The 24,768-nt window shown below is 39.4% G+C and overlaps 1 protein-coding gene across 2 annotated transcripts in view; it reads left to right on the forward strand.

Moving 5' to 3' along the window:
* The first annotated feature begins 1,319 nt into the window (after positions 1 to 1,319).
* Positions 1,320 to 24,768, forward strand: part of golga4 (golgin A4) — a 32,547-nt gene continuing 9,098 nt past the window's right edge. Inside the window, exons 1-16 of one of the 2 annotated variants that reach the window (XM_034301217.2) lie at positions 1,320 to 1,573; positions 3,777 to 3,842; positions 8,894 to 8,995; positions 11,865 to 11,933; positions 12,128 to 12,451; positions 12,943 to 12,990; positions 13,216 to 13,272; positions 13,504 to 13,602; positions 13,687 to 13,831; positions 15,250 to 15,446; positions 17,108 to 17,191; positions 18,043 to 18,190; positions 18,292 to 18,470; positions 20,175 to 20,273; positions 20,371 to 20,526; positions 20,697 to 24,733. In XM_034301217.2, the coding sequence (XP_034157108.2) occupies positions 1,496 to 1,573; positions 3,777 to 3,842; positions 8,894 to 8,995; positions 11,865 to 11,933; positions 12,128 to 12,451; positions 12,943 to 12,990; positions 13,216 to 13,272; positions 13,504 to 13,602; positions 13,687 to 13,831; positions 15,250 to 15,446; positions 17,108 to 17,191; positions 18,043 to 18,190; positions 18,292 to 18,470; positions 20,175 to 20,273; positions 20,371 to 20,526; positions 20,697 to 24,733 (5,888 nt within the window). In that variant the 5' untranslated portion in view covers positions 1,320 to 1,495. Of the gene's footprint in view, positions 1,574 to 3,776; positions 3,843 to 8,893; positions 8,996 to 11,864; positions 11,934 to 12,092; positions 12,452 to 12,942; positions 12,991 to 13,215; positions 13,273 to 13,503; positions 13,603 to 13,686; positions 13,832 to 15,249; positions 15,447 to 17,107; positions 17,192 to 18,042; positions 18,191 to 18,291; positions 18,471 to 20,174; positions 20,274 to 20,370; positions 20,527 to 20,696; positions 24,734 to 24,768 lie in introns of those variants that run through there. The other variant, XM_034301219.2, reaches the window with a different exon arrangement.

Raw genomic sequence — 24,768 nt, forward strand, 5'->3', positions numbered from 1 at the left:
TTCTGGCTAGGGTGTCTATGGCAGCCTGGTAAACAGTTGATTGGGGAGGGTCTAAGGAACATTCTGACCAAATTTGGGCCAGGTGTTGCCAATTCTATAGCACCAACATTGGGTGAAATTTGGGCCTAATTTGGAAGTGCATTTATGGTCATAACTTTGGAACCGCGTGTCCAAAATTTAAAGGCATCTCTGGGTCAAGACAAGTTCAAGGCATCCTATGACATCAATTTCTGCCTAATTTCCACAATCTTGAATTTTTTCAAAAAGTATTTTTTGCTATTCCTCCTACAAATTTTGTCCTATCATCACCAGATTTGGCACATATCATCTTCAGAGTAAGCCTCACAAAGCTTATGAACATAATTTTGATATTCCAAACATTTTGCCCATAACGGGCCAACAAATCTGACAGTGAAGCTGCCAAACAGGCTGTATCTCAGCAAAGACTTGGTGCACTGACACAAAACTTGGTAGGCGTCTTCAGGACCATGACCCGAGGCTATGCAACTAATTTCTTGCCAGTGCCACCTACTGGTCAAAAGTTACAATAACATGATAAAATGCTTCCACCTAGCTGCCATTTTTGCTACTCCTCCTCCAAGTTTTGTCCAATCTTCACTAAATTTGGCTCACATCATCTTGAGAGCTGTCTGAACAAAAGTTATTCAAAACGGTTCTCCTGTAACACGCTGGCAAGGACCTCGCACTAATGTCTCCAGAAAGTTTAATGACTGTGCCACCTGTGGTCAAAAACTGTGACAACTTCTGTGACATCATTTTTCTAATTTAATTTTAAGAACTTATCAAATGATTGATATCAAATAAAAGTTATCAAATGATTTTTGATATTTTATATAGTTTTCTATATATTATATATTTGAATCTCAATTTGTGATTGCTTAGGCAACGCTCAGCTCACCGAGTCTGGGTGCTTGGCCCCAGAAAATACTGCTTGCAGCTTGAATTATTATTATTATTATTATTATTATTATTATTATTATTATCATTCATGTTTGTCATGGTATAATATTAAATTACTCTTTTGGTTGAAGGAACAGTTGCGTGAGTAATGACACGAAATTTAATAAGAATTTTTAGGGATTTTGTTTTAAAAACCCACCACATAGTAGACATAGAAAATTTCTGTGAATTATGTGAAATATTATTATATTTATTTATTTATATTTATGTAACTAATTATTACTGATTAGTGTAATAAAGATTTTGCTAAACACTTCTGAGCAGAAATCAAGCCACTCCATCATCAGCCCACTTCATCTTCTTTCGCCTTTGCCTTTTCGCCATTTTGTTTGAGCCTCGCGAGATGCCGTAGCTGCCTGCTTTTGCTCCACGTCGGCATCTGCGCAGTGTTCACCTTACCTGCGAAATGAGAAGCGACATAACAGAGCCACCGATACTGTAAACTGGATGCAGGTCCAGACAATAACATAATAAAAATAAAAACTCTGGGAAGTTACACCTGTTGTTAGCGGTCATGTTTAAGAAACTGAAGCAGAAAATTAATGAAGAACAGTCACCACAGAGGAATGTCCTGTCACCACAACAGGCCCAGGTTAGTAGTGAGCTTAGCTAACACTCATCTGATACTGCTAGCTGGTCGGCAAAGTAACTTTATCTTTATCCTGTCATTTGTGTCACAATCACAGCACTGTTTCTATCATAGTTAGCACCGCTGTGTCGTTCCTATTACAGAAAAACGTGTTTATTTATGAATATACGCTGTTGTCTTTAGCAGGGTCAGGGTTACTAGCGACGCTGTGTTTTGACCTGAAGCCTGTTAGATGACATTTAAAGGAACGAGTCGTGCTTTAAAACTTAGTGAAGGTGTTTGGTTGAGTCTACTACTAGTATCTGTACTTTTACGGCCAAGTGCATTGTTACAACAGCGCTATTTTCCGCACTTACATTCCAAAACATATTCCGGATTTCGACGCCGGACTGCTTGTGATTATGAACTATTGGCCAATCCGAGCGCAGGACTGGATTGCAGCAGCCAATCAAAATCCCGCGCACGCACAGCTCTGCTTCCTTATAGCACACCCCTCTTTATTGTCAGGCTCGGGATATTGATCCTCATGTCAAACGAAGCAAAAACCAGCCTGACAAGCTAACTGCTGCTAATGACAAATGTCAGCAGTTATGTCATTATCATATAAGTGTGGCAAAAGTTGGACATTAGTATTAAGCGAAGGTGTCTATTATGTATAATAGTGTATATATATATGTGTACACATACAGGCTATAGGGGCAGTGGTAGCTCAGTGGTTAAGACGTTGGACTTCTGATCAGAAGGTCTTTAGTTCAAATCCCAGTACTGGCAAGATGACTTTATAAAATATATATAAAAAATATAAAATATATACCAGTGAAATCTAAAGGCTTTTCCTGAACTGTCATCTATACAGTGTGCAAATGCTCTTCTCTGCTTTGATGATGTGCCTGGAGCATGGCAGATATTTTGACAGTTGCTATCTGATAAGAAACTGAATTGATTAGCACATAGCGGTCCAGCAACCCGATTAAAACCTGACATTTATTATGAGAGAAAAGCGCATTTATGGTGCTTGAACACCTATTAGTCAGTTCACCCAGTCTGAATCAAGGTGAAATTTTGGTGGTTTGGTTTCACTTTGGTTTCACCACCAGATATCAAGAACACGTTTTTCTTGCACAGCAAGGCTAGAGATTAGCCTAAATAGAAACATTTGCACATTTTTCCACAGTTTTGGTAAAATATATGTAAGTCAAGGAGTTTATTGGCTGAAAATCTCTGCACAAGACGTGATTTTTTTTTTTTTTTTGTCATTTTTGGCTGTTTTCCAGAATTCAGTCACTGCAACATCCTGCAGGTTTTCCCAGATCAACACACACATATGGTATCACAAAAACATATGGCCCCGGTGTTATAAGGAACAATATAAAAAGTCATTTTTACAGACAGCCATTAGATTAAATAATCAATGTCATATTAGATGACTGATGTAGAATTTTAAATTGTATTTTGTATAACATGGTGTAGTGTGTACTTTGATGCTTGAAACAAGGGGGGCTGTATGAAATACAGTATTGTGCAGTATTTTCTTTTTTCTTTTTTTTTTTCTTCTTTTTTTTAAACTTATTTTATTTTATCTATTTATTGTGTGGTGATCTTTGCTGTGATGTGAAGTTCCCTTTGGGATTAATAAAGTCAATCAATCAATCAATCATTATGATTCACTGAGCTTTAAAGTGAATCCTGTTCTTAAAGGAAGTTACTTGATGTTGACTCAATATGGAAACCCTTGGTGTTTGCTTTAAAAAGCAAGTTCCAAAGAGTCATTTGAATGACTCCAATATAACCATATCCATAATGGATATATCCAAATATATCCAATTTTTTTCTTTTTCTGTACGATACCGATCTCAAAGCTCTGGGTTATATCCATTACTGATATAGCTCACAGTAAACAAGTTTACTCTTTGTAAATCTCTTTTGCCAAGTTATTTGAAACACCAGACGTACAATGGCGGTGTGTGTTAAGACATTTTCTGTCCAGTGTTCACAAGCAAGATCTTTGCTTAGTCAATGAAGTCACATGCGTTCAGCGTAAAAAATATGACAGGATTGATATGACTGATGTGGATTAAATCAGAAAATATGTCAAATCTGATTTAGTGTTTCTGGCTGGTTTCAGTCCTAGTACCAATAGTCAGAAACAATTATGTAAATTTCAATTCTGTGTATACATCATGTTTGTATGATTGTCCCTGTCTAGGTGAAGGCACTTGGTAAATCACCTGGACTGCACCAGGATGCTCCTTCCTCCTCAAGTGACAGAGAGGTAAGGAATGTCAGATCTGTTTTATTTTTTTCTTTAAAATCATTTAAGATGTAACACTAATTGCACTTGAACTCTCAGAAACAATTTTCTTATTTTGCACTATGAACACCATCTAAAAGTTTGCCTACATGTTCGTACAGGTTTACCCTCCTGCAGGCTGTAGTTCTACCCTCACCCATCACACCGACTCTATTTACTCTCAAAACCCAGTACATAATGTTCTTGCCTTTACTGCTAGTTTGTATGCTCTGTGCTATTCAAACCTACAGCCTGGTGTTTAAAATGGTGTTTAGCATATGCGCATATTCACATTTGCCATGAAAGTCCTGTTGCACACAATGTGTGCACTATGACTTCTCTTTGTGGCCTTAATTATTTGGCAAAATTTGCGTTTCAATCTGTTATGCTTGCCTGGATTAGACTTAATGATTGCTATTGTTATTTGGTCACTTTACCATGAGTCTTTGTAATAACAGCAATATGTTTCTGTATTCCACAGATATTTGATTTGTTGTCTTGGTTATGGTCACAACATTTTCTAGCCTATAATGTCAACAATTAAAATTTTAAATTGCATGATGTTGAAGATAAAGTGTGATATTATTGCAGAATATTTTTTTTTTGACCCTGTCATGTGGTGCTAGTGAACAATTGATGAAAAGATAAGGATGATGAGGTGGGACTTTATCCTCTGCATAGGTGGATTTACCCTGTCATATTCCAGCAGGGAGCTAAAAGGTTATTAATCACATCTAACATCAAAATACAGGGTTTTTGTTTTTCTAAAATCTTACCGCAGCTGACAGCATTTGTCATAAAAATAAAATAAAATAAACACACTATGTATTTGTGTAACTGTGTATAAAGGGTGTAATTGTAAGGGTCTCAGTTATACCGGATTTTCTTAGGTTTCTGATTTTTTTTTTTTTTCCTGAAGGTTTCCATAAAAATTCACTACCATGTCAAATCAAAAGTTCTGTTGTCTCAGCAGCTTTACCTTTTTGATGTCTCCATTATTTCCAAGACTGAATATGTATACAGATACTTAACGTTGGGCTTGTGCAGTATTGATTTTTCCCTTCTCATAGTTTATCATTTAAAATAACCGCAATAAACTATTTAATCTTACAGAGCCAATACCCTAAAAAAAAAGACAGGAAAATGAGCATTTCCACCATATCAGATTTAAGAGGAGTACAATAGGGAGTAATAATATTATCAGCTGTGCAGTTGGGAATTTTTTCATCCTATTTTCACTTTCGGTGGATTTTTATTTTTATTTTTTTAACTATTTTCAGCCAAAGTTTTTTGATGACATCGTTAGTAAATATATGTTAATGAACTAAAAAATTCTTCATTTATCTTTAGATTTAAGAAAAGAAGGGAAAAACAATTACATAAGAAACGAAAAATTAAAAATACATAAAAGAGGAAGAAATTTTATATTAAAGAGGAAAAGGAAAGAGGTTCGAAAATACACACTAAAGAGAAAAAATACTACACAAACGTAAATGCTAAAGAAAAAAGGAAATAAAGAAAAATTATGTGCATGTACTCATCCACAATTTAATCACCATTCTGCAGCAGTATGGAAGTAAATAGGAAAAAAAATGCATACATATATACATACATACATAAATATACAGTCCCCTTCAAAAGTACTGAAATGGCAAGGCCAATTCTTTTGATTTTGCTATACACTGAAGACATTTGGGTTTGAGATTAAAAGATGAATGAGACTATAGATCAGAATTTTAGCTTTCATTTCCTGATATTTACATCTAGATGTGTTAATCAATTAAGGACTTGTCAATGTTTGGTGCTCAGAGGTATAGGAACAGATATTAATTGCTTTAAAATGCTTTAATATTTTGTTGCATATCCTTTGCTTGCAATAACTGTGTCAAGGCAATGACCAGTGACTGGCATCACCAAACTGTTGCATTCTTCTTTTATGATGCTTTTCTAGGCTTGTACTGTAGCTTCTTTCAGTTGTTGTTTGTTTTGGGGCTTTCTCCCTTCAATCTCCTCTTCAGGAGGTGAAATGCATGCTCAATTGGCTTAAGGTCTGGTGATTGACTTGGCCAGTCTAAAACCTTCCACTTTTTTTCCCCTGATGAAGTTGTTTGTTGTGCTGACAGTGCGTTTTGGGTCATTATCTTGCTGCATGATGAAGTTTCTCGCAATTAGATTGGATGCATTTCTCTGTAAATTGGCAGACAGAATGTTTCTGCAGACTTCTGAACTAATTCTACCCTCATTAATTACATCATCAATAAATATTAGTGCGTCCATTCCAGAAACAGCCATGCAAACCCAAGCCATGACACTGCCTCCCCCGTGCTTGACTGATGAGGTCATATGTTTTGGATCATGAGCAGAGCATTTGCTTCTCCACATTTTGGCCTTTCCATCACTTTGGTAGAGGTTAATCTTGGTTCCAGAAATGTTGTGACGCATCTCTGTATTTCTTTGTGATTTCCAATCTGTCTTTCCCGATTCATAGTGCAGATGAGTGGATTGCATTTTGTGGTATGGCCTCTGTATTTCTGCTCTGGAAGTCTTCGAACGGTGGATTGTGATGCCTTCACTCCTGCCCTGTGGAGGTTGTTTGTGAGGTCACTGACTGTTGTTTTTGGGTTTTTCTTCACAGCTGATGAAAATGAGAATGGGCTCACTAATCTTTATTGATGATGTAACTCGTGATGTAGCAGCAGAATGAAGTCCCACTGGCCAAGTCAATCACCAGACTTTAACCCAATTGAGAAGCAGTTCACCTCCTGAAGAGGAGACTGATGGGAGAAACCTCCATAACTAACAGCAACTGAAAGAAGCTGTGGTGCAAACCTGGAAAAGCATCACAAAAGGAGAATGCAACAATTTGGTGATGTCAGTGGGTTGCCAGATTAATGCAGTCTCTGCAAGCAAGGGATATACGACCAAATATTAAGTGTTATTTACTTTAAGACTATCTGTTCCAATACTTAGGCTCATCTAAAAATTGGGTGGTCTGGCACAAAAGGTACCATGTTCTAAGTTGTTTAACACATTTAGATTTAAATGTCAGGAAGTGAAAGCTGAAATTCTGATCTATCATCTCATATGCGTCTTTTGATCTCAAACCCAAATGTCTTCCGTGTATAGCAAAAGACAGAAGAATTGGCCTTGCGATTCCAGTACTTTTGGAGGGTGTGTGGGTGTGTGGGTGTGTGTGTGTGTGTGTGTGTGTGTGTGTGTATACATACACACACACACACACCGATCAGCCATAACATTACCCCCGTGTTGCCACCAAAACAGCTCTGACCCCTGGACTCCACAAGAACTCTGAAGGTGTGCTGTGGTATCTGGCAGCAACTTATAAGTCCTGTAAGTTGCAAGATGGCGTTTCCATGGTTCGGACTTGTTTGTCCAGCACATCCCACAGATGCTCGATTGGATCGAGATCTGGGAAATTTGAAGGCCAAGTCAACACCTTGAATTCTTTGTCATGTTCCTCAAACAAGTCCTGAACAATTTTTGCAGTGTGGCAGGGCTCATTATCCTGCTGAAAGAGGCCATTGCCCTGAAGGGGTGTACTTGGTCTGCAACAACGTTTAGGTAAGTAGTACGTGTCAAACTAACATCCACATGAATGCCAGAACCCAAGGTTTCCCAGCAGAACATTGCCCAAAGAATCACACTGCCTCTCCCGGCTTGCCTTCTTCCCATTGTGCATCCTGGTGCCATCTCTTCCCCAGGTAAGCAACGCACATGCACCCGGCCATCAACACGTTGTAAAAGAAAACGTGATTCATCAGACCAGACCACCTCCCTGGTCCAGTTCAGATGCTTACATGCCCATTGTAGGTGCTTTTGGCGATGGACAGGGGTCAGCATGAGCATTCTGACCTGTCTGCGGCTACGCAGCCCCATACACAGCAAGCTGCGATGCACAGCGTTCTGACACTTTTCTGTCATAGCCAACAATAGCTACAATAGCTCTTCTGTGGTTTCGAACCAGACGGGCTAGCCTTCACTCCACATACACATCAGTGAGCCTTGGGCACCCATGATCCTGTCACTGGTTCACCGGTTGTCCTTCCTTGGACCACTTTTGGAAGGTACTAATCACTGCATACCGGGAACACCCCACAAGACCTGTCGTTTTGGAGATGCTCTGACACAGTCATCTAGCCGTCACAATTTGGCCCTTGTCAAAGTCGCTTGCCCATTTTTCCTGCTTCCATCACATCAACTTCGAGAACTGACAGTTCACTTGCTGCCTCATAAATTCCACCCCTTGACAGTTGCCATTGTAATGAGATAATCAATATTATTCACTTCATCTGTCAGTGGTTTTAATTATATGGCTGATGTGTGTGTGTGTGTGTGTGTGTGTGTGTGTGTGTGTGTGTATACATACTGTATGTGTATATATAATATATATATTTAGTAACATTACAGTAGGATTTCTAGGGAGATTACTTACCATACAGGAAAGTGGGCACCCCCGCAAGTCCCAAGTAGGCGCCCTTTTGCGAGGGCTTCCAGGCACTAGCAAAAATCATTCCAGATTGATATACAGATTGGCTCACATATGGTTTTACTGGGGAGAAAATGACTGCACTTTAGGTGTAATTTTGAGTGATAACTCCTACTAGCGTACTCTGAGGTTAAGGTTGGCGGGTCTGGTAATATAATCAGAGTAAATGTTACTGGATATTGTGGCAGTGTAATAATATGCAGGGAAGATAAAATCATTATATTGCACAAGCTTACTTAACATCCAGGGGTCATTAATCACAATACAAACTAAAACAGAAAAATTTTTCCAAATCAGATTATATGAAATGAGACATCAAACACTGTAAATGAGAACATGCGGATTTCACTGTTTCATTTTTCTGTCTCTTATTTCTTCTGTCCTTATTTCTCATCTTCATGCTCTTACTCATGGTGATGTTTTGTCATGGCTCTGTGTCACCCTCGCCCCACTGCACTGCCTGCCCCAATCATTAATGCACTGTCTGATTTATTTATTTTTGTGTGTGTGTGGGGGGGTTGGTCAGCTGCTGGCTGGGATGATAGCAGAGCCCGCTTTTCTCTCTGAATATACTATCTTTGCTCTGGACCATTCAAATCGACCCAAAGCGGCCCAGGTGCCTAGTGCGGTGAGTTCATCCTCACACATTGCCTCCTCTTGCCCACCCAACAACCCCGACTAAACCCCAGTAAACCTGCTGCTTCTACCTGCCTCACCCCTTTAATGCGATGCCTTTGGAGGTTTGAACTAAAGGATGTTTCTATACTTCCCATCATCACCTGCTTGCAGCCTTCTGTCATTTTCCTCCTATTTTCTTGCTCTCTTGCATAACTCAAAGGCATTTCACCCTTAATTCTTGCATCTAAATCCTTGTAGTGGTGTTTTTATAAATTGACAGTTGCTTGTGTGCTCTTTCTACTTTGACTGTCCTTTCTGAATTGTTTGTTTTTGATATCTCAGGGGATGGAGGATCCTTTTATGCTTTGTTTTTTTCCCCCAAGTGTAGTTATTGCTTGCCTACACATATTTCCCACAGTAATGAGTAACTGAATATGTGTAATTTGCTGTTCTGCCATAAGAAATCGTTTTGTCTGAGAGCTTCTTCTGTTGCCAGTCAATGTCCTTGATGAACTTGAAATAAATAATACATTTGTTATTGTCATACTTAAGGAGACTCTTTTGACTGATCAGCAGTCTTCTAGTTGATCTACTTGTACTAGCCCAAACCAGTTGTAGGTATAGAAGGAGCTGTAAAAAGAAATCCATCTTAATTAGGCTGCTTAGCACTTTTGTTTCCAGAGTTTTTAAATGTACGTTTTCAAACCTGTACTTGCATATGCATTGCAGTATGATCTACACAACGTTAGTGTCACAGCATGAGCATTAGTGAAGACAAACTATTTGCTCCTGTTTTCCGGCACAATTAGTCACATTTGGTGTGAAAATCCTTGTGTGCGATGTATGAAAGTGGCATACATTCTCAGTATGCAGTTTATCTGGCCTGCACATGACAACAAAATGCAAACGTCTTTCTGTCATACATACATGCATTATGTGGGACGTCAGACCAAAATGGGTGGATAAATGGGAAGAGCAGCTGATTACCTATTTATAAGCTTTGTACTAAAATTATTAAATTAGCAGCGGTTTTCAGTGTGATTTTGTCCACCTCCCAAAAGCAAAATTGAGCCACTTTTGAGCTACCAGTTGATTATATTTTTTCATTCCTTCTCATAGATATTCTTTATTTGTGACAATGTGTAATAATATAAGACTGTTTTAGGACATTAGTAAAAGCAGTCTTTAGGCAACCTGCTGCGTTGGTCACACAGATCTGGCAACCCTGGTCGTGGAATATGCGCATGTCATGGACACATACATCAATTTTACATCTAACAATTCTAACAGGACCTTTCTGACATATCTGAAATATCAACTGAGCTTTTTTCAGCCATATTATTGGCATGCATACAGTTTCCTATACATACCTATACTTGCGAGACTTTATTATTAAAGCAATAATTATTTCATTACTGAACTGGTTAATCCTGGGCTTTTTGACGGCTTAGCTGTTGGTCCCAGGCATATTCCTAACACAGTTGTACATTTGATCATTAGTTTTCTTGATAAAACCGAAGTGTGCTGTCATGCCAGTAGCACAAACAAAACACAAGTGGTGTGGAAGGAACAGATGGTCTGGTGTGAATCTGAGGTTAGATGCATTGTGAGCACATTTCGCAACTGAATCAAGTTAGCTTTCGACTGCGTCTCCTTGCATGCAAACATCTGGCCCATGGGCAGCTCATTTATCTTCATTATTATTTGTAGTCATCTGTGGGCCATATATAGAATACTTTGGTGGGAATAGATGGTTTAACCATGTTTTCGTCGCATATTTAAAGAAATGGAATTGGACATTTTTTTGGAATACAAAATAGATCAGAATGACAACTCACTGTCAGTTCAAAATTTAATAGCGTCCCACTCAGTGTCAGCCATTTTCTTCCACTGGCTTCAGTTCTTAATGAATTGCTGTTCCGTCACCTTTTTCAGTAGACAAATAGTTATTTGTGCCTTTTGTTTGCAGTTAAAATTGCAGAGCATTTTGGTGTGTAATATTCTGTGATTTCTGGGTTGTTTATGGGGTTGCCTTTGGTACTTCAGGGGCATGCCTTTGCAGTAAAGTTTACATAACCGTAATACTGGCTTGAATCTGTTCGGTAACTATAATATACAGCTGGTAATGGTACTGGGGGCTTTTTCTTAATTTTTCCCATGAGAGAAAGTTGGTGTACTGTGTACTTTGAAAATCATGTACATGTACATGTACACTCTTTAGGTATGTATGGCAGTAGTGCGCTTGTTTTGTCAAAGCCTACTGCAAACCTGAGATCACTGATGCACTATTTTAACATTTGATTTATTTGCACTGAATTTTTGAGGCTAACATGTTTTATACACTATGTATTAAATGTGTGGAGGAATAGCGTCATTTCCACACAGTGTTTTTTTTTCCACAGGCTTGAGCTTGTTCTGTAGATTATCTGGTCTTGGCTAAGTAAGGTTTTATAGAGTGGAATGTGGGGAGGGATTTTGTGCATCTACTCACACATTACCCATCACTGACTTACATAATAAATCTGGCTGGACCCCCTCAGGTGACATTTGACATTGAGAGAAGAGTATGCCTTTTTTTTTTTTTTTAAACCTCAGTTCAACCTCGCAAGTCTTCTGACCCAGTCTAATTGGGGCAGTTGTGTGACATTGTGGCTACTGTGTGTACATTGTAACTGGTGTATTGTCTCTAATGCAGTGCTCTCTTTCATGGCGCTCAGACTGCATGTGGAAGTAGCCAGAGGCCCTTGCATTGCTCACTGCAATACTAATATTGCATCTAGAGTAATCAGGGTGCAGCCAGCTGGATTAATAGTATACTAACAGAACCCAGTTATTAAACATTTTTCCACTGATTATTTCTTCATTTCGGTCCTGTTCAGAACATCACTAAAGGAGCAGTTAGTTCTCCCAGTGGAAGTGTGAATGGAGATGGAGCCGCCTCTCCCTTGGCAAGTAGCACAACAATTTGCTATCACCATAGAAGCCATATAAAGTATTTAGGACAGTGGTAGCTAACAAATAAAGTTAACAGATATTTTAACTCTAACATTTTATCTGCTTATGTCCTTTTAATTGCTTGATTATCTACGATTATACGGGTACAAGCTCTCATACTATCTCATCTATGTGTCATCTCATTCAGAGAGAGGAGTCACAGTCTCTGGCACAGAAGCTGCAGCAGAGGGTGTCCTCAGTTGAGTCTCTCTTTCGGGTCTCGGGACGTGCCGAGGGGCTTTTCCGCTCCGGCTCCAGGGACAGTCTGGTCCGTAGTGCGTCACGGGAATCTCTCACTCCTCTGGGGGAGAATGAGGCCCCAGGAGCCCCTGCCTTCGACCCTCCATCGGACATCGAGAGTGAAGCCGAAGATGCACCTGGCAACACAGAGGCTCTGTCCAAAGAGCAGCTCTTATATCGGCTGCATAGGGTGGAAAAGAGCCTAGCAAACTATAGAGGAAAATACTCTGAGGTATTAGCAAATGTCAGGACTACTGACTGAAATAAACTGTCATTGCAAGGCCATGTTTTGCAAAATCTTGTGATATAAAACGTCCATGGTGTTACAATCTGGCCAGATTATATCAAAAGGGAATAATGTTTTATGACGACATTAGGTTGATGTGCCTGTTGATATGTTTGTTTATATGCAGAGAGATAGGTCTTATGTGTTCTACTGTTGATATAACAGCCTCTATAGATGAAAGGTCATACTGTACATGTTAAGATTATAAGGCTGCATAACAGCTACACTTATTCATTTAAATAACAATACTTTAATTGTGTTGAGTCTTAATGTAGACTTGGACATTTTAATTTTGCCTGCATGTTCTTTTTCATGCTATAAAAATAACAGTAAGTAAGCATATTTATTTTTAGTATTTTATCATACCAGAAAGGGCATGCTAAGCGTCACAGTGAGATTCATTCACATTTTCGTATTCTGTCTCTTCTCTCCACCAGCTGGTAACAGCCTACAGAACAGTACAGAGAGATAAAGAGAAAACACAGGTAATTTTCATAAGCCTAATTTGGACTGGTCAAGTCGATAAGTTTGGATGTCTAGTGAAATATGATGAACAAAAGACATACATACGTTCTCACAGTAATAAACTGTTACAAAATATTGTAAACACAGGAATCTGACTTTGATTACCAGTTGGTCTATATTCAATTTTTTCTTTGTCAGTAAAGGTGTCTTGATAATAAAAGATGATTATCTTCTTTCTGCCACAGGCTATCCTCGGTCAGAGTCAAGACAAAGCACTACGGAGAATAGGGGAACTCAGAGAAGTATGACCACAGACTCACTCACTGTCATTTGCCTCCTATATTTCTTGTATCTTTAGCTGAATAGCAGCACAAGGCTGGATTTTGTTCTTGGTACTCTTTAGTACTTAATGATGAACATCATGAGTTTGCGGTTATTATAAAGTAGCTTGCAGCAAGTGCGCAGATGTTACTCATTCCAGCCATCGCACTATAGACTGTTCCATCTCACATCACTGCGTCTGTGTGTCCCAGGAGCTGCAGATGGATCAGCAGGCCAAAAAGCACCTGCAAGAGGAGTTCGATGCTGCTCTAGAGGAAAAAGACCAGATGATCACTGTCTTGCAGACTCAAGTGTGTGTTTATGCATATGTCTTTGCTAGTGCGGGAATGTGTACTGGCACACACTGATGCTGAAACCCCTTTTTTTGGAATTAGGTTGCCCTTATGAAGAAACGGATACACGGTTGCCCTGAGGCTTTGGTCTCACCTGAGGCAGGTGACACCCAGACAGCTGATTCTCCAGAGATGACCTCTGACACTCAAAGCACTACCCAGGTGGAGAGTGTTGAACTAAATCAAGGTAGGTGCAACACACACAAAGTGCTACTGCGTCTAGTTCTGATTTACCACATGTAATTTGCACAATCAGCTTTTAAGATCTGATCTTGTTATTTAGTGTGTACTCTATAGTTACCCATACTGTCCTGTATATTTATTTTATTTTGATACAATGTAGTTCAGTACTTTATCGTATACTTGTTGCCCTGTTTGCACTTTATGTGTACTTTTTATATTGTATTGTCTTGTCTTTTGCACCATGAGGCTGGAAAATATTATAATTCATCCCATTATATACATGCATACAATATACATGGTAGGGACGACAACAAAATTTCACTTCTGCTTACTTAAAGGAAAAGTCCACCCTGAAACAAATTCAGTATATTTGTAACATGCTTAGTGGTTCTGGTGCTAATTTCTTGCTTGTTGCTGTATTTTCATTATTTAAGAAGTTAGCAGTTGTGTGCTGCACTGATGTCATTGCTAGCACAGCTACAATAGTGTTTAATAGGAGAAAAAAATTAAAACAATGCAAAACAGAACCATGGCATTAAACAGTAGGTTTAATGGTCAGGTTTTACTGTTAGCTCCTAAAAAAACAAAAGCGCGCAAGCTTTTTTTTTTTTTTTTTTTTTTTTTTTAAACTGACTATTTTCAGGGACATTCAGTTTAACATTCATGTTAATGTGAAATCTAGTGTAGAAGTAGTGGACACAACAAACACTGGTCTCAAAGCTCCAAAATGCAATGCAGCTATACGACGTAGTTGCGCTGACTTATGACGGAGATTCAACTTGGCTAGTTAGTGATCTACGAGATGACAAGCATGATAGCGTTGATGGTGATATTAGCACGACAGTTGAAGCTTTGGAAGCTGGTCTCTTTGAATGGAGAGTACAGATGAGGTGGTGAGAGAGCTGGGCAGACTAAAAGACTTAAGCGCTGCTGCCTTGAGCCTTTACACAGAGACAAAGCAAGAGCTAATTCCCACAGCTGCCACAGTCAGCAAGCATTTGAACTTCATTGTGGGTAATGAGGGCTAACCAGAATGAAAATAGACCACCATGTTGGTAAAAGAACTCAAATCAGAATTTCAGTACAAAGCTATTAAAGATCAAATGATTTTAAAGATCGCTATGCACGTTATTCAGGGTGAATTTTTCCTTTAATGTCACTGTAATGGAGTGCATTCACATTCTTTTTCGCATATTTGCAGTGATGATGCTGATCCAGCCATTAAAAATATCTTTTAGACTCATGATTTAAAATTAATGTAAGAAATAAGACCTACTGCTTCACTTCCACTGGCACAGAAATTCTATGGACCGGTGCTGTAGTGGACACTGTTGGCTATGTTTGGTGTGTGTGTGTGTGTGTGTGTGTGTGTGTGTGTGTGTGTGTGTGTGTGTGTGTGTGTGTGTGTGTGTGTGTGTGCAGCATGGGGCAGTGGTGAACCAGGCAGCACTGCTGACTTGGAAGTTTTGCAGAAGCGAGTGCGGAGGCAGGAGACACTGCTGCAGCGCTGCAAGGAGCTGATTAACAGCAACAAAGAGCGTAGTGCTCAGCTCAGCAGTGAGAATGACGCCCTGCAGCAGCAACTGCAGGAGAGACTGCAAGAACTGGAAAAGATGAAGGTACGTATTTAATTACCTGATGTTCTGATGGTACTGTACCTGATTAAGCAGAAAAAGTTATGAAATTAAAGTGCAATCAATGTGCAAAAAAACTTTACTACAGTTGGTCATTAAAAGACAAATCCACCTCGAATCACTCGCACATCAATATTTCATAATCAGTGTGTAACAGTGATTTTTTGTTTTTGGTTCAAACTTCTTTTATCAACCTGTTGGTCTAGTTTCACCCTAGGGCCCTAAAGCATAGCCAGGGAGTATAATTTTCTAACGTTGAAACCCACAATTATAAAAGTTATTATGTGTATAAATAATGTCAGCTTGAATCTAATGACAATCTTAAAAAAATGGGTTCCATGGTTGGATAGTTCAGAGGAAAAAACTCCAGAAAACAGACAAAATGTTATTGTATGCACTTAAATAATGTGGCTCATTTTTTTTTTTTTAAAAATAGTTTGATAGGAAAATACATCTATACTAAGGGGGGTCTGTGATTTTTTTTTTTTTTTTTTTTTTTTGTAAATAAAGTTAATGGGGTCACTGACTGTTAAATGTTTAGACAGCAAAAGCTGGTCAAAAGCAGGACAGCACCAGACTGGAGCACTTTGTCATCACAGAAATAAACGACAATTAATGGCTAAAAGATAATGAATGTTACACTTTAAAAAGAAAGCATTTCTCTATAAAGCGGTTCAAAAGCATATTACATCAGCATTACTTCATGCTAAATAAATGTAATCTTAGTCATTCTGTATTGTTTGGTACACAGAATTTGGGCAACGTCACCTCTCTCTACGTGCCATATTGTTAGCTGTGCTACTTGTGTGCCAGTACCCATTTTTTCCACATAGCTTCATAGTTCCCAGTCTTTCAGAAATTATATCTATCAACATGAAGCACCAAAAAACCTCAGGAAATTGAAAGATTGGGGAACGTCAGAAGGGGACAGTGGGGGTGTTAGTGTAGCTAGTATGTCTAGGAGTTATATGACGTTGAATAATCACATAAATTTCATGAGGATTGTATAAGAAATAACATTTATGTTTCTATTAAATTATATCCTGTGTGTTTGTGATGTAAACATTATATTGATAACATTAATTATGGTATAGCTCATTGCCTCCTGCTGTTTACATAATTGAAAAAGCCAGAGCTTGCCTGTAGTGTAGTACTCGTCCCTGTAGATAATTATTTGGCCTTGGTAAATGAATTACCTTTGTCAAGCTTGCTTTGAATGCTCACAAAGTCTGATTTAATTTGCATAGTCTCTTCTACTGTTTTAAGTGAGTTAAACAGGATTTTTGATCATCAGCACCTCTGGTAGGTGTTTTGTTTGGATTCCTGGATCGTTGAGAATGTTTAAGAATGTGCTGCTCATTAAAAAAAGTAGCATAAATTTGTTTAAATGGAATGTTAATATTGCTTATTTCAAGATTTAATAGCTCGAGGTAAAATATGTAGTCTGTCCAGGCTGACTGTGTCATTAGTACAGGAAATATTTTGTGGTTTTCAAAGGATCTAAACATGCAACTGACACTCAGCACATTCTTTTTCAAACGCTGTTTGAGAAAGGAATCATTCTTGTTTCAGGAAGAATATTGCGGTGATTGATTTCTTAACTAGTGCTGTCCTCGGAATACTCATTTCTCATTTAATTTTCTCAGGAACTTCACACCAGTGAGAAAACCAAGCTAATCACACAGCTGAGGGATGCCAAGAACCTCATTGAGCAGCTGGAGCAGGACAAGGTAAGAGTAACACACGGGTATTTTCAGACAGATAGAAGCCTCATGTGGGCTCATCAGTGCGCGTCTGCCACACAGCTGTTCACATGAGCCGTGTGACTGGGAAAACTCATGACTCCAGCTTGTCTGAGTAAAACGAAAGAATGAATGATTATAAACAATGTTAGCACTTTGTTTTTGCATTTTCAAACATTTTTTTTTAGTACTTCTTGGGTTTAAGAAAGGTCTTATATATAGTAAATGAACTTGTCTTCATTATCAAAAAGAAATAATTTTACAAGAAAAGAAAATGTAAATGAGTGCTGGAGCATAGCCGTGCTTTAATTCCTGCTGCGTACTTCTCAGTGTGATCTGAATTAATGCGAACTATGCAGGTTGCCTGTGAAATTAGAAGAGTTTTTGCTGCTGTGGTGCACTCAGTCCCAGGCTGAGCATTAGCCTTCACCCTCTTTTCTGAAGGACAGTGATAATTGCATGGCATTGGCAGAAAGGATCTGAATTTCAGATTGTAATAATAAATGGAATACCAGGCAATCATTCTTGTCATGCATAGCTGTGGTCAGCACATTGTTTTCACAGTAACGATCTGTCTGTTACGCAGTCCGGATTATATTACTGTGCTCTATGCAATGAGATCAGTATCTTCACATTAAAAAGGATCTTAATCAGTGTTGAGCTTCTGAAGTGAATCAGTTTTTCTAATTAAAAGTACACACCTCTGAAGTATTTTCCAGTGAGACATCACACCTGATGAGATAATCACATAAAGTCAGTTAAAAGCATATAGAAATGCTCATTGAAGCCTGATCAAAGCCATTGTTATGTTGCTGCTCCTTTCTGATCGGATGTGCTAGGGCATGGTTATTGCTGAGACCAAGCGGCAGATGCATGAGACTCTGGAGATGAAGGAGGAAGAGATTGCCCAGCTGCGCACCAGGATCCAGCAGACTGTGGCCCAGAAAGAGGAGCTGCAGGAGCAGCGAGAGAAAGCAGAGAAAGCTGGTGAGTGAGTTTGAAGCTAGCTCTCACTCTGTCCCTCTCTCTCTCTCCTCCATATTGTGTGAGAGTATTAGAATTGCTGAGAGTATGTGGTCTTCACGTAGCATTTGAGGAGTTGGAACGTGCCCTGGGCATGGCACAGAGGGCGGAAGAAGCTCGGCGTCAGCTGCAGGAGCGCATGGAGGAGCAGGTGAAGCAGGTGGAGCAGGCCAGTGAGGAGGAGAGGCGGAGTCTACAACAGGAGCTCACCAGGGTCAAACAGGAGGTCATAACCATCATGAAGGTGCTATTATTTAGCGAAAGAATATCAGACACTGGGTTTTACAAGGATGTCTGGTTAGCGGAAAATCTAAAATGTGGAATTAAAAGAATTATCTGGTGCATGCAGAATTTCACATATAAGGATTCTCCAGGGAAGATCATGAATATTAACTGAGCAGTGCACAGAACTGATATTCTGTTGCCTGAGGCAAGAAAGAGACATTAGGGTGCTGTTAGAGTATTCAGGTAAAAAAGTACTATGCTAAAGGTCTCATTGCTTATGTTAAAGCACAAAAGAACAAAGTTGTTCTTAATTGACTTAAAGAATGAATGGGAAAGTAGCGCACAGGAAAGAAGCAGAAATTAGAAATGTCTGCATCGCACATCACACACACCCCAGAGCCTTGTGCCAATGAAATTCTCACCTGGTAGATCCCAACTCCCACCTCTGTGGCTCCCCACAAAAAAAGCCAAATGTTTAATAATCTCAGTTAAGTAAATGATCTGTGAAAGTTTGAATACATTTCTTAACAGTTATGGATACTGATAGATTTTCAGATTTATTTAACAGAATTGGAGAGATTTAGCAATGTTGCTTTGTAATCAGCATAGTTAGATATAGTGAAAGCTTGATCTAACCAGATATGATCCACACTGATGACATGTAATTATTCACTGGGGAGCAATTTAGCAAAATCAAATGAATCCTTCTTCACTTCTCATTTTCAAATTTCAGCCGCGTGGCAACAAGCTCCTTACTAGACTACTATTTACCTGTCTGATGCACGCTCTAATTTGCACAAGTGTTACAATAGTGAGCCAATTAAAAAAGTATGCATTCGGCAGTCAGTCCAGACCTGAGAACACTGCAAAAAATATCTTAGCAATTTAAAATATCTTAAATATATTTTTAATCAAATGTAAGATTATCAAGCCTATTTCTATTTTCTACTCATTTTTCCAAGCTTGAAATTGTCTTCATATTTTAGCTTATTTCAAGTGTATATCTTTTAGAAAGAAGCAAACTTATCTGCCGATAGAATAAGATGATTTAAAGCTTGAACTGAGTAAATACGTCTAGAAATAACCTTAATGGTCTTATATGTGTTATATAATAATCTCATGATGAGAAATAAAATTAATACCTTTATGTAAGATATCCTCACCAACAAGTAGTTCTATGAATTACCAGATGTAACTGAAATCAGATTTATTTAAAGCTTTATTTATAAATATTGATCAATGGAATATTGATTTCCATTCTGAACAAATAAAGAAATCCATATTTTGTATAAAAAACATGCTCAAATAAATTAAATGCTAAAACAGACTACCAAAATGAATAAAATTACATATGGTGTGTTTTGGTAAAATACAAAAAAAGTAAAAAAAAAAAAAAAAAGTAAAATTACACTCACCATCCACTTTTTTAGGAACACCTGCACATGCAGTTCATGCAGTTAGCCTATCAGCCATCAATTGGCAGCAGTGCAATGCATAAAATCATGCAGATACAGGTCAAGAGCTTCAGTTAATGTTAACATCAAACATCAGAATAGGGAAAAAATGTGATCTCAGTGACCTTGACTGTAGCATGGTTGTTGGTGTCAGACGGGTACAGCTTCACTGCAAACCTGAAACCAAAACTGGAAGATAGAAAAAACAATGTCTGGGCCTTTTCCAGTCTTCAACTGTCCAAATTTGTTTCCTTTGTCTGTGTTTTCAGAAGTCTGCAGAAGATAGGATAGCGGAAATGGAGCGGCAGCACTTAGAAGATCTGGCTAAAAAGGACAAGCAAATGAGAAACCAGATAAACGAGGCAGTGGTACATTTATTGTATTATTTGTCTTCACTTCAAAGCCTTTAATTATTTAAGATAATACAGACATGAAGTGTATGATGGATTGTTATTTGCTGTTAAGGAAAATTGTCGTAAGGAGCTTTTGAAGGCGGCGCAGGAGAAGGAGCAGCAGGCCTCTTTGGCTGTGGAGGAAGCGGAGCTACAGAAGTCAGCAGTGCAGGCTGAAGGAGAGGCCAAAGCCAGGGAGCTGCAGCTAGAGCTGGAGAGTGCTAGAACTGTGAGTTAATCTTCTTCCAGCAGGCGTTAGCTGAACTGGGATACTCTTTGAAGGTTCAGCTGAGCAAGTGTCTACACTGTCAACTATACATGGTTACTTTAATCAAGTTTTAAATCAGGGTCACTGGATTTAACTGAATATATTGTCTTTTAAATGTCGCTTTCTTTTAGAGAATTCTTGAGCTGGAGAGTTCCTTGGCCAAGTCTTCACAGGGGGAAGCTACCCAGGCAGATCAGTTCTTGGCAGAGACTGAAGAACAGAGGAAGAAATATGAAGGTGAAATAGCTGCCCTAGAAGAAAGGCATCAGCAAGAGCTGGAGAAATTGAAGGCAGAACAGACAGACACTTTGAACCAGCAGCACGCTACTGCTGTTGAAGAGCTAGTGCAGAAACACAAGTCTGAGATTGACGTGATCATGAAAGACAAAGAACTAGAGTTTCAAGACCATGTTAAGGAAATGAACCAAAAAATGCTGGAGAAACTGGATATCAAGCAGGCAGAGCTGGAGGCTCTGTCCTCTGAGCTCAGTGAGATGCAGAAGTGTAAAGAGCAGCTAGAGGAGAAACTTGCAGCTGATGCAGCTAATGAATCAGTTAGGAGGGAGTCTGAGGTGAGACTAAAGGAAGAGCAGTTGAAATTTCAGATGGAGGTTGACGACATAAAGCGTCAACATGAGCAGTTGCTAGAAGGACTAGAGAAGACTCTGAAAGAAGAGCTAAATCAGCTAAGAATGGTGCTAGAGGAGAAGGATAAAGAGCTTGAACAATATGTTGTAAGGGAAAGAATCTTACAGGAAGATGCTAAAAAGGCTCAACAGGATGTGGGGGCAAAGTTAAAGGAAATAGAAGATCTGAGGTGTGTTGCACAGTCTGAGAAAGAGGCACTTGCTGAGGCTGGTGCTCAGTATAACTCTCTGAAAGAAGAACTGGAGCAGTCAAAGAGTCAAGTACAAAACTTGGAAAGACTTCTTGAAGTAGGTCGTAATGACTGCCAGCAGAAAGAAGAGAGTCTTCAACAGAAGACTAATGAAAATGAAGAACTAAAACAGAGGATACAGCAAGCCTTGAATGACCTGGCTGAAAAAGAGAATTCACATGCTCAGTCACAACAAGCAGTGCAAGAGGAGCTAAATCGGTTAAACAAGCAGTTAGATGAGGAGAAAAGTTCTTATGAGAAAAGAGCTGAGAGCCTAAGAAAAGAAATGGATAGCAAGTTGAAATCCCAGGAGACCAAAATGGAGAAACTCAAACAGAAAGCCAAAGAAATGCAGGAAAAGTTGAAGAAAAAGCTTCATGAACAAGAAGAAAATGCTAAAGCAGAGATAGCCAAGAAGGATAAAGAACTGCAACAGAAAGACCAACAGGTTAAAGATAAGATTCTTGAGATGGCCCACGCAAACTCAGAGGGCCTCAGTAGCGCTTTATCTGACTTGGAGGCAAATCACAAGGAGCAGTTAGAAAAGATTCACGAGGCTCATAGGCATGAGCAAGAAGAACTTCTGCGTCTTTGGCAGGAGAAGCTAAGCCAGCAGGAAGAGGAGCTGCAGGAGAAGCATGCACTGTCTTTGCAAGAAAAAGTGCAGGAATTAGAGGACGTCTCTCAACAGTTTTTAACCAACAGAGAAGAGAAGGAACAAGTGGTTCAAGAAGTAAAGAACCTTAGGGAAGAGCTTTCAATGAGGGAAACCACAGTGCAGAAGCTCCAGACAGAGCTCAGAGAAGCTGCAGTCAAACTGGAAAGCTTGTCTGAAGTTGAGGACATCCTCAAAAAGCAGCTAGAGACTGTAGAGAAAAACTTAAACCAGGCTTTAAATGAAAGGAACCTCTTTCAGGACCAGCTCACTAAGACTGAGGAGACGAGTAAAGAGAGATTTCAGGCATTGTCTGAAGAGCTAGAAGATGCATGCAAGAAGCTTAATGCACTTGAAGCTTCCAGAAATAAGGAGGGGGAGGACCTGCAGAGGACTCTTGAAGAGAAAACTACTGAGCTTGAAAATAAGGAAACGGAGTTTCTGACACAAATCTGTGGCATTAGAAAGGAGCTGGAGCAGCACTGTCAAGGTGCACAGGCAACGTTAATTGATTTTTCAGATCATCTGTGCAAAAGAGTAGAGGCAAAGGTGAATGAGCTGCAAAATAGGATTACATGTAATCAGAGGAAATTATGCCATTTTAAAAATGTCATTTTGACAAAGAATGACAAGATCTGTTCTTTAGAGAAAGAGCTTCAGCAGAACATAGAGGAGAGCCAAAGCCTTAAAAACTCACTTGACCAAATGGCTCTTCAGTTGAATGCAAATTCAGAGAATCTTAAAGCCTTAACAATTGAGAAAGAGTCTTTGCAAAAAGATGCTAACAATCATTCCCAGGTACTTTCTGAGAAAGTTCTTTGTATAGAAAAACTTGATGAAGAAAACAAAAACATATCAGAAAAACTTAAAGCAAATATTTTGCACATTAGTAATTTGGAGAGCATCATAGATGACCTAAAGAACCAGTTATCAGGTACCATAACTGAGAAGGAGGAAGCCATATCTCTGCTGAATCAGCAGCACAATGAGGAAAAACAAAGTATCAGAAGCCAGATGGAGGAGGCTGTGGTACGTGCGGAAAAAGAAAAGGGCTTAGCTGTCGAACAAGTAGATACACTCAGGAATAAACTGTCTGAACTTAAAAAGAAAACAGACACCAAGCTCACTCAGAGCCACAACACTATCAGATCTCTTCAATGCAAGATAGAGGACATGGAGAAACAGATAGCAGAGAAGGACGAGCACCTACAAAGACTCACTGCCAGCATTGACAATCAGTCTATCAGTAAGTCAGAGATGGACCAGGTTCTGAGTGAGAAAGAGCAGAGGGTAAGTGCCTTGACTTTAGAGTTGGACAACTGCACAAAGAAGATAAGCGAACTGGAGGAACGACTCAAATTGCAGTCAAAGGAACAGGAGCAGCTGGAGGCTGTGCTGCAGCAGCAACATAACTTGAGGGAGAGTGAAAAGATGGAGCTGATGCAACAGCTCCAGCAAACCAAGGAACAGTGTTCACATAAAAGTGATCTTGTCTGTGAAACTGAAGAAAAACTGCAGTCTTTAGAGAAAGAGTTCCACAATGTCAAACAACAACTGGATAGCCAGCAAGGAGTCTTTGAAAGGGAGAAAGCAGAAATCTTAAAGTCAAAGGAGGAGGCTTTGAAGGCAGCGGAAGAGAGCGCAAATAAAGTAGCAGAACTGAAAAAGAAAGCTGAGCAAAAAATTAGCTTGATTCGTAAGCAGCTAACTGCACAGATTGAGCAGAAGGAGCAGACCATCAAGGATCTGCAGGCACAGCTGGAGGACCTGAAGCAGAGGCTGAATGAGAAGGAACAACAGGTGAACAGTTTGGAGGAGAATGGGAGGAAAATGGAGGAGGCCATCAATAATCTAAGGGAAGAGCACAAAAAGCACCTGGAGCAGGTACAACATGATGGAAAATTAGAAAAAGAGAACCCTTTGCAGACAGTAAAGGACATGAACAATGAGGAATTGGCAGCAGTGACATCTGTGCAAAACAAAGCTGCTGCTGCTACAGTAAGTGAAGGAGAGGAAGAGGCCTTTTCAAGGCTCAGAGAGCTGGAAGCCAAACTTATTGAGTCTGAAGAACAGAATACTACCCGCCAAGCTGAAATCAGCCAACTTCAAGCAGAACTGCGTGAACAGATGGCACTGGTTCAGGAGCTTCAGAAGACTTGCTTGAGTCTTGAGGTCCAGGTTAAAGAGAAGGAGACTGTTGTCATGCAAATGGATAAGTGCTCTTTGGAGCAAACCAACAGTCTCTTAGAAATGGAGCCTGTACAATATGCAGGAAACCAGGACACTAAATTAAAACAAGAAGCCTGGGAGAGTGAAAAGGATCTCTTGGTGAAAGACTATGAGATGAAGCTCCAAGACCTCTGTAAGAGACTGGAGGAAAAAGAGGGTCAGCTTAAAGTCCAAGAGAACTTACAGATAGGACTAGGACAGACAGATGGAGAATGTCTCACTGATGGGTCTAAAAGCCCAGAGAACCATCTACAGCGAAAACTGGTGGAAACTGAAAATGAGAAGCAGAAGATTCAAAAAGATTACACCCGGTTACAGAAAGACCTTCGCTCACTGAGGAAGGAACATGAAAAGGAGCTGGAATATCAGAGGAAAGAAATGGAAGACGAGAGTGAGACAAAGCTGAAGTAAGAAACAAACATATCGGAAAATAGTTAATTTG

Source organism: Pangasianodon hypophthalmus, chromosome 3, assembly GCF_027358585.1.
Source record: "Pangasianodon hypophthalmus isolate fPanHyp1 chromosome 3, fPanHyp1.pri, whole genome shotgun sequence".
Lineage (NCBI taxonomy): Eukaryota > Metazoa > Chordata > Actinopteri > Siluriformes > Pangasiidae > Pangasianodon > Pangasianodon hypophthalmus.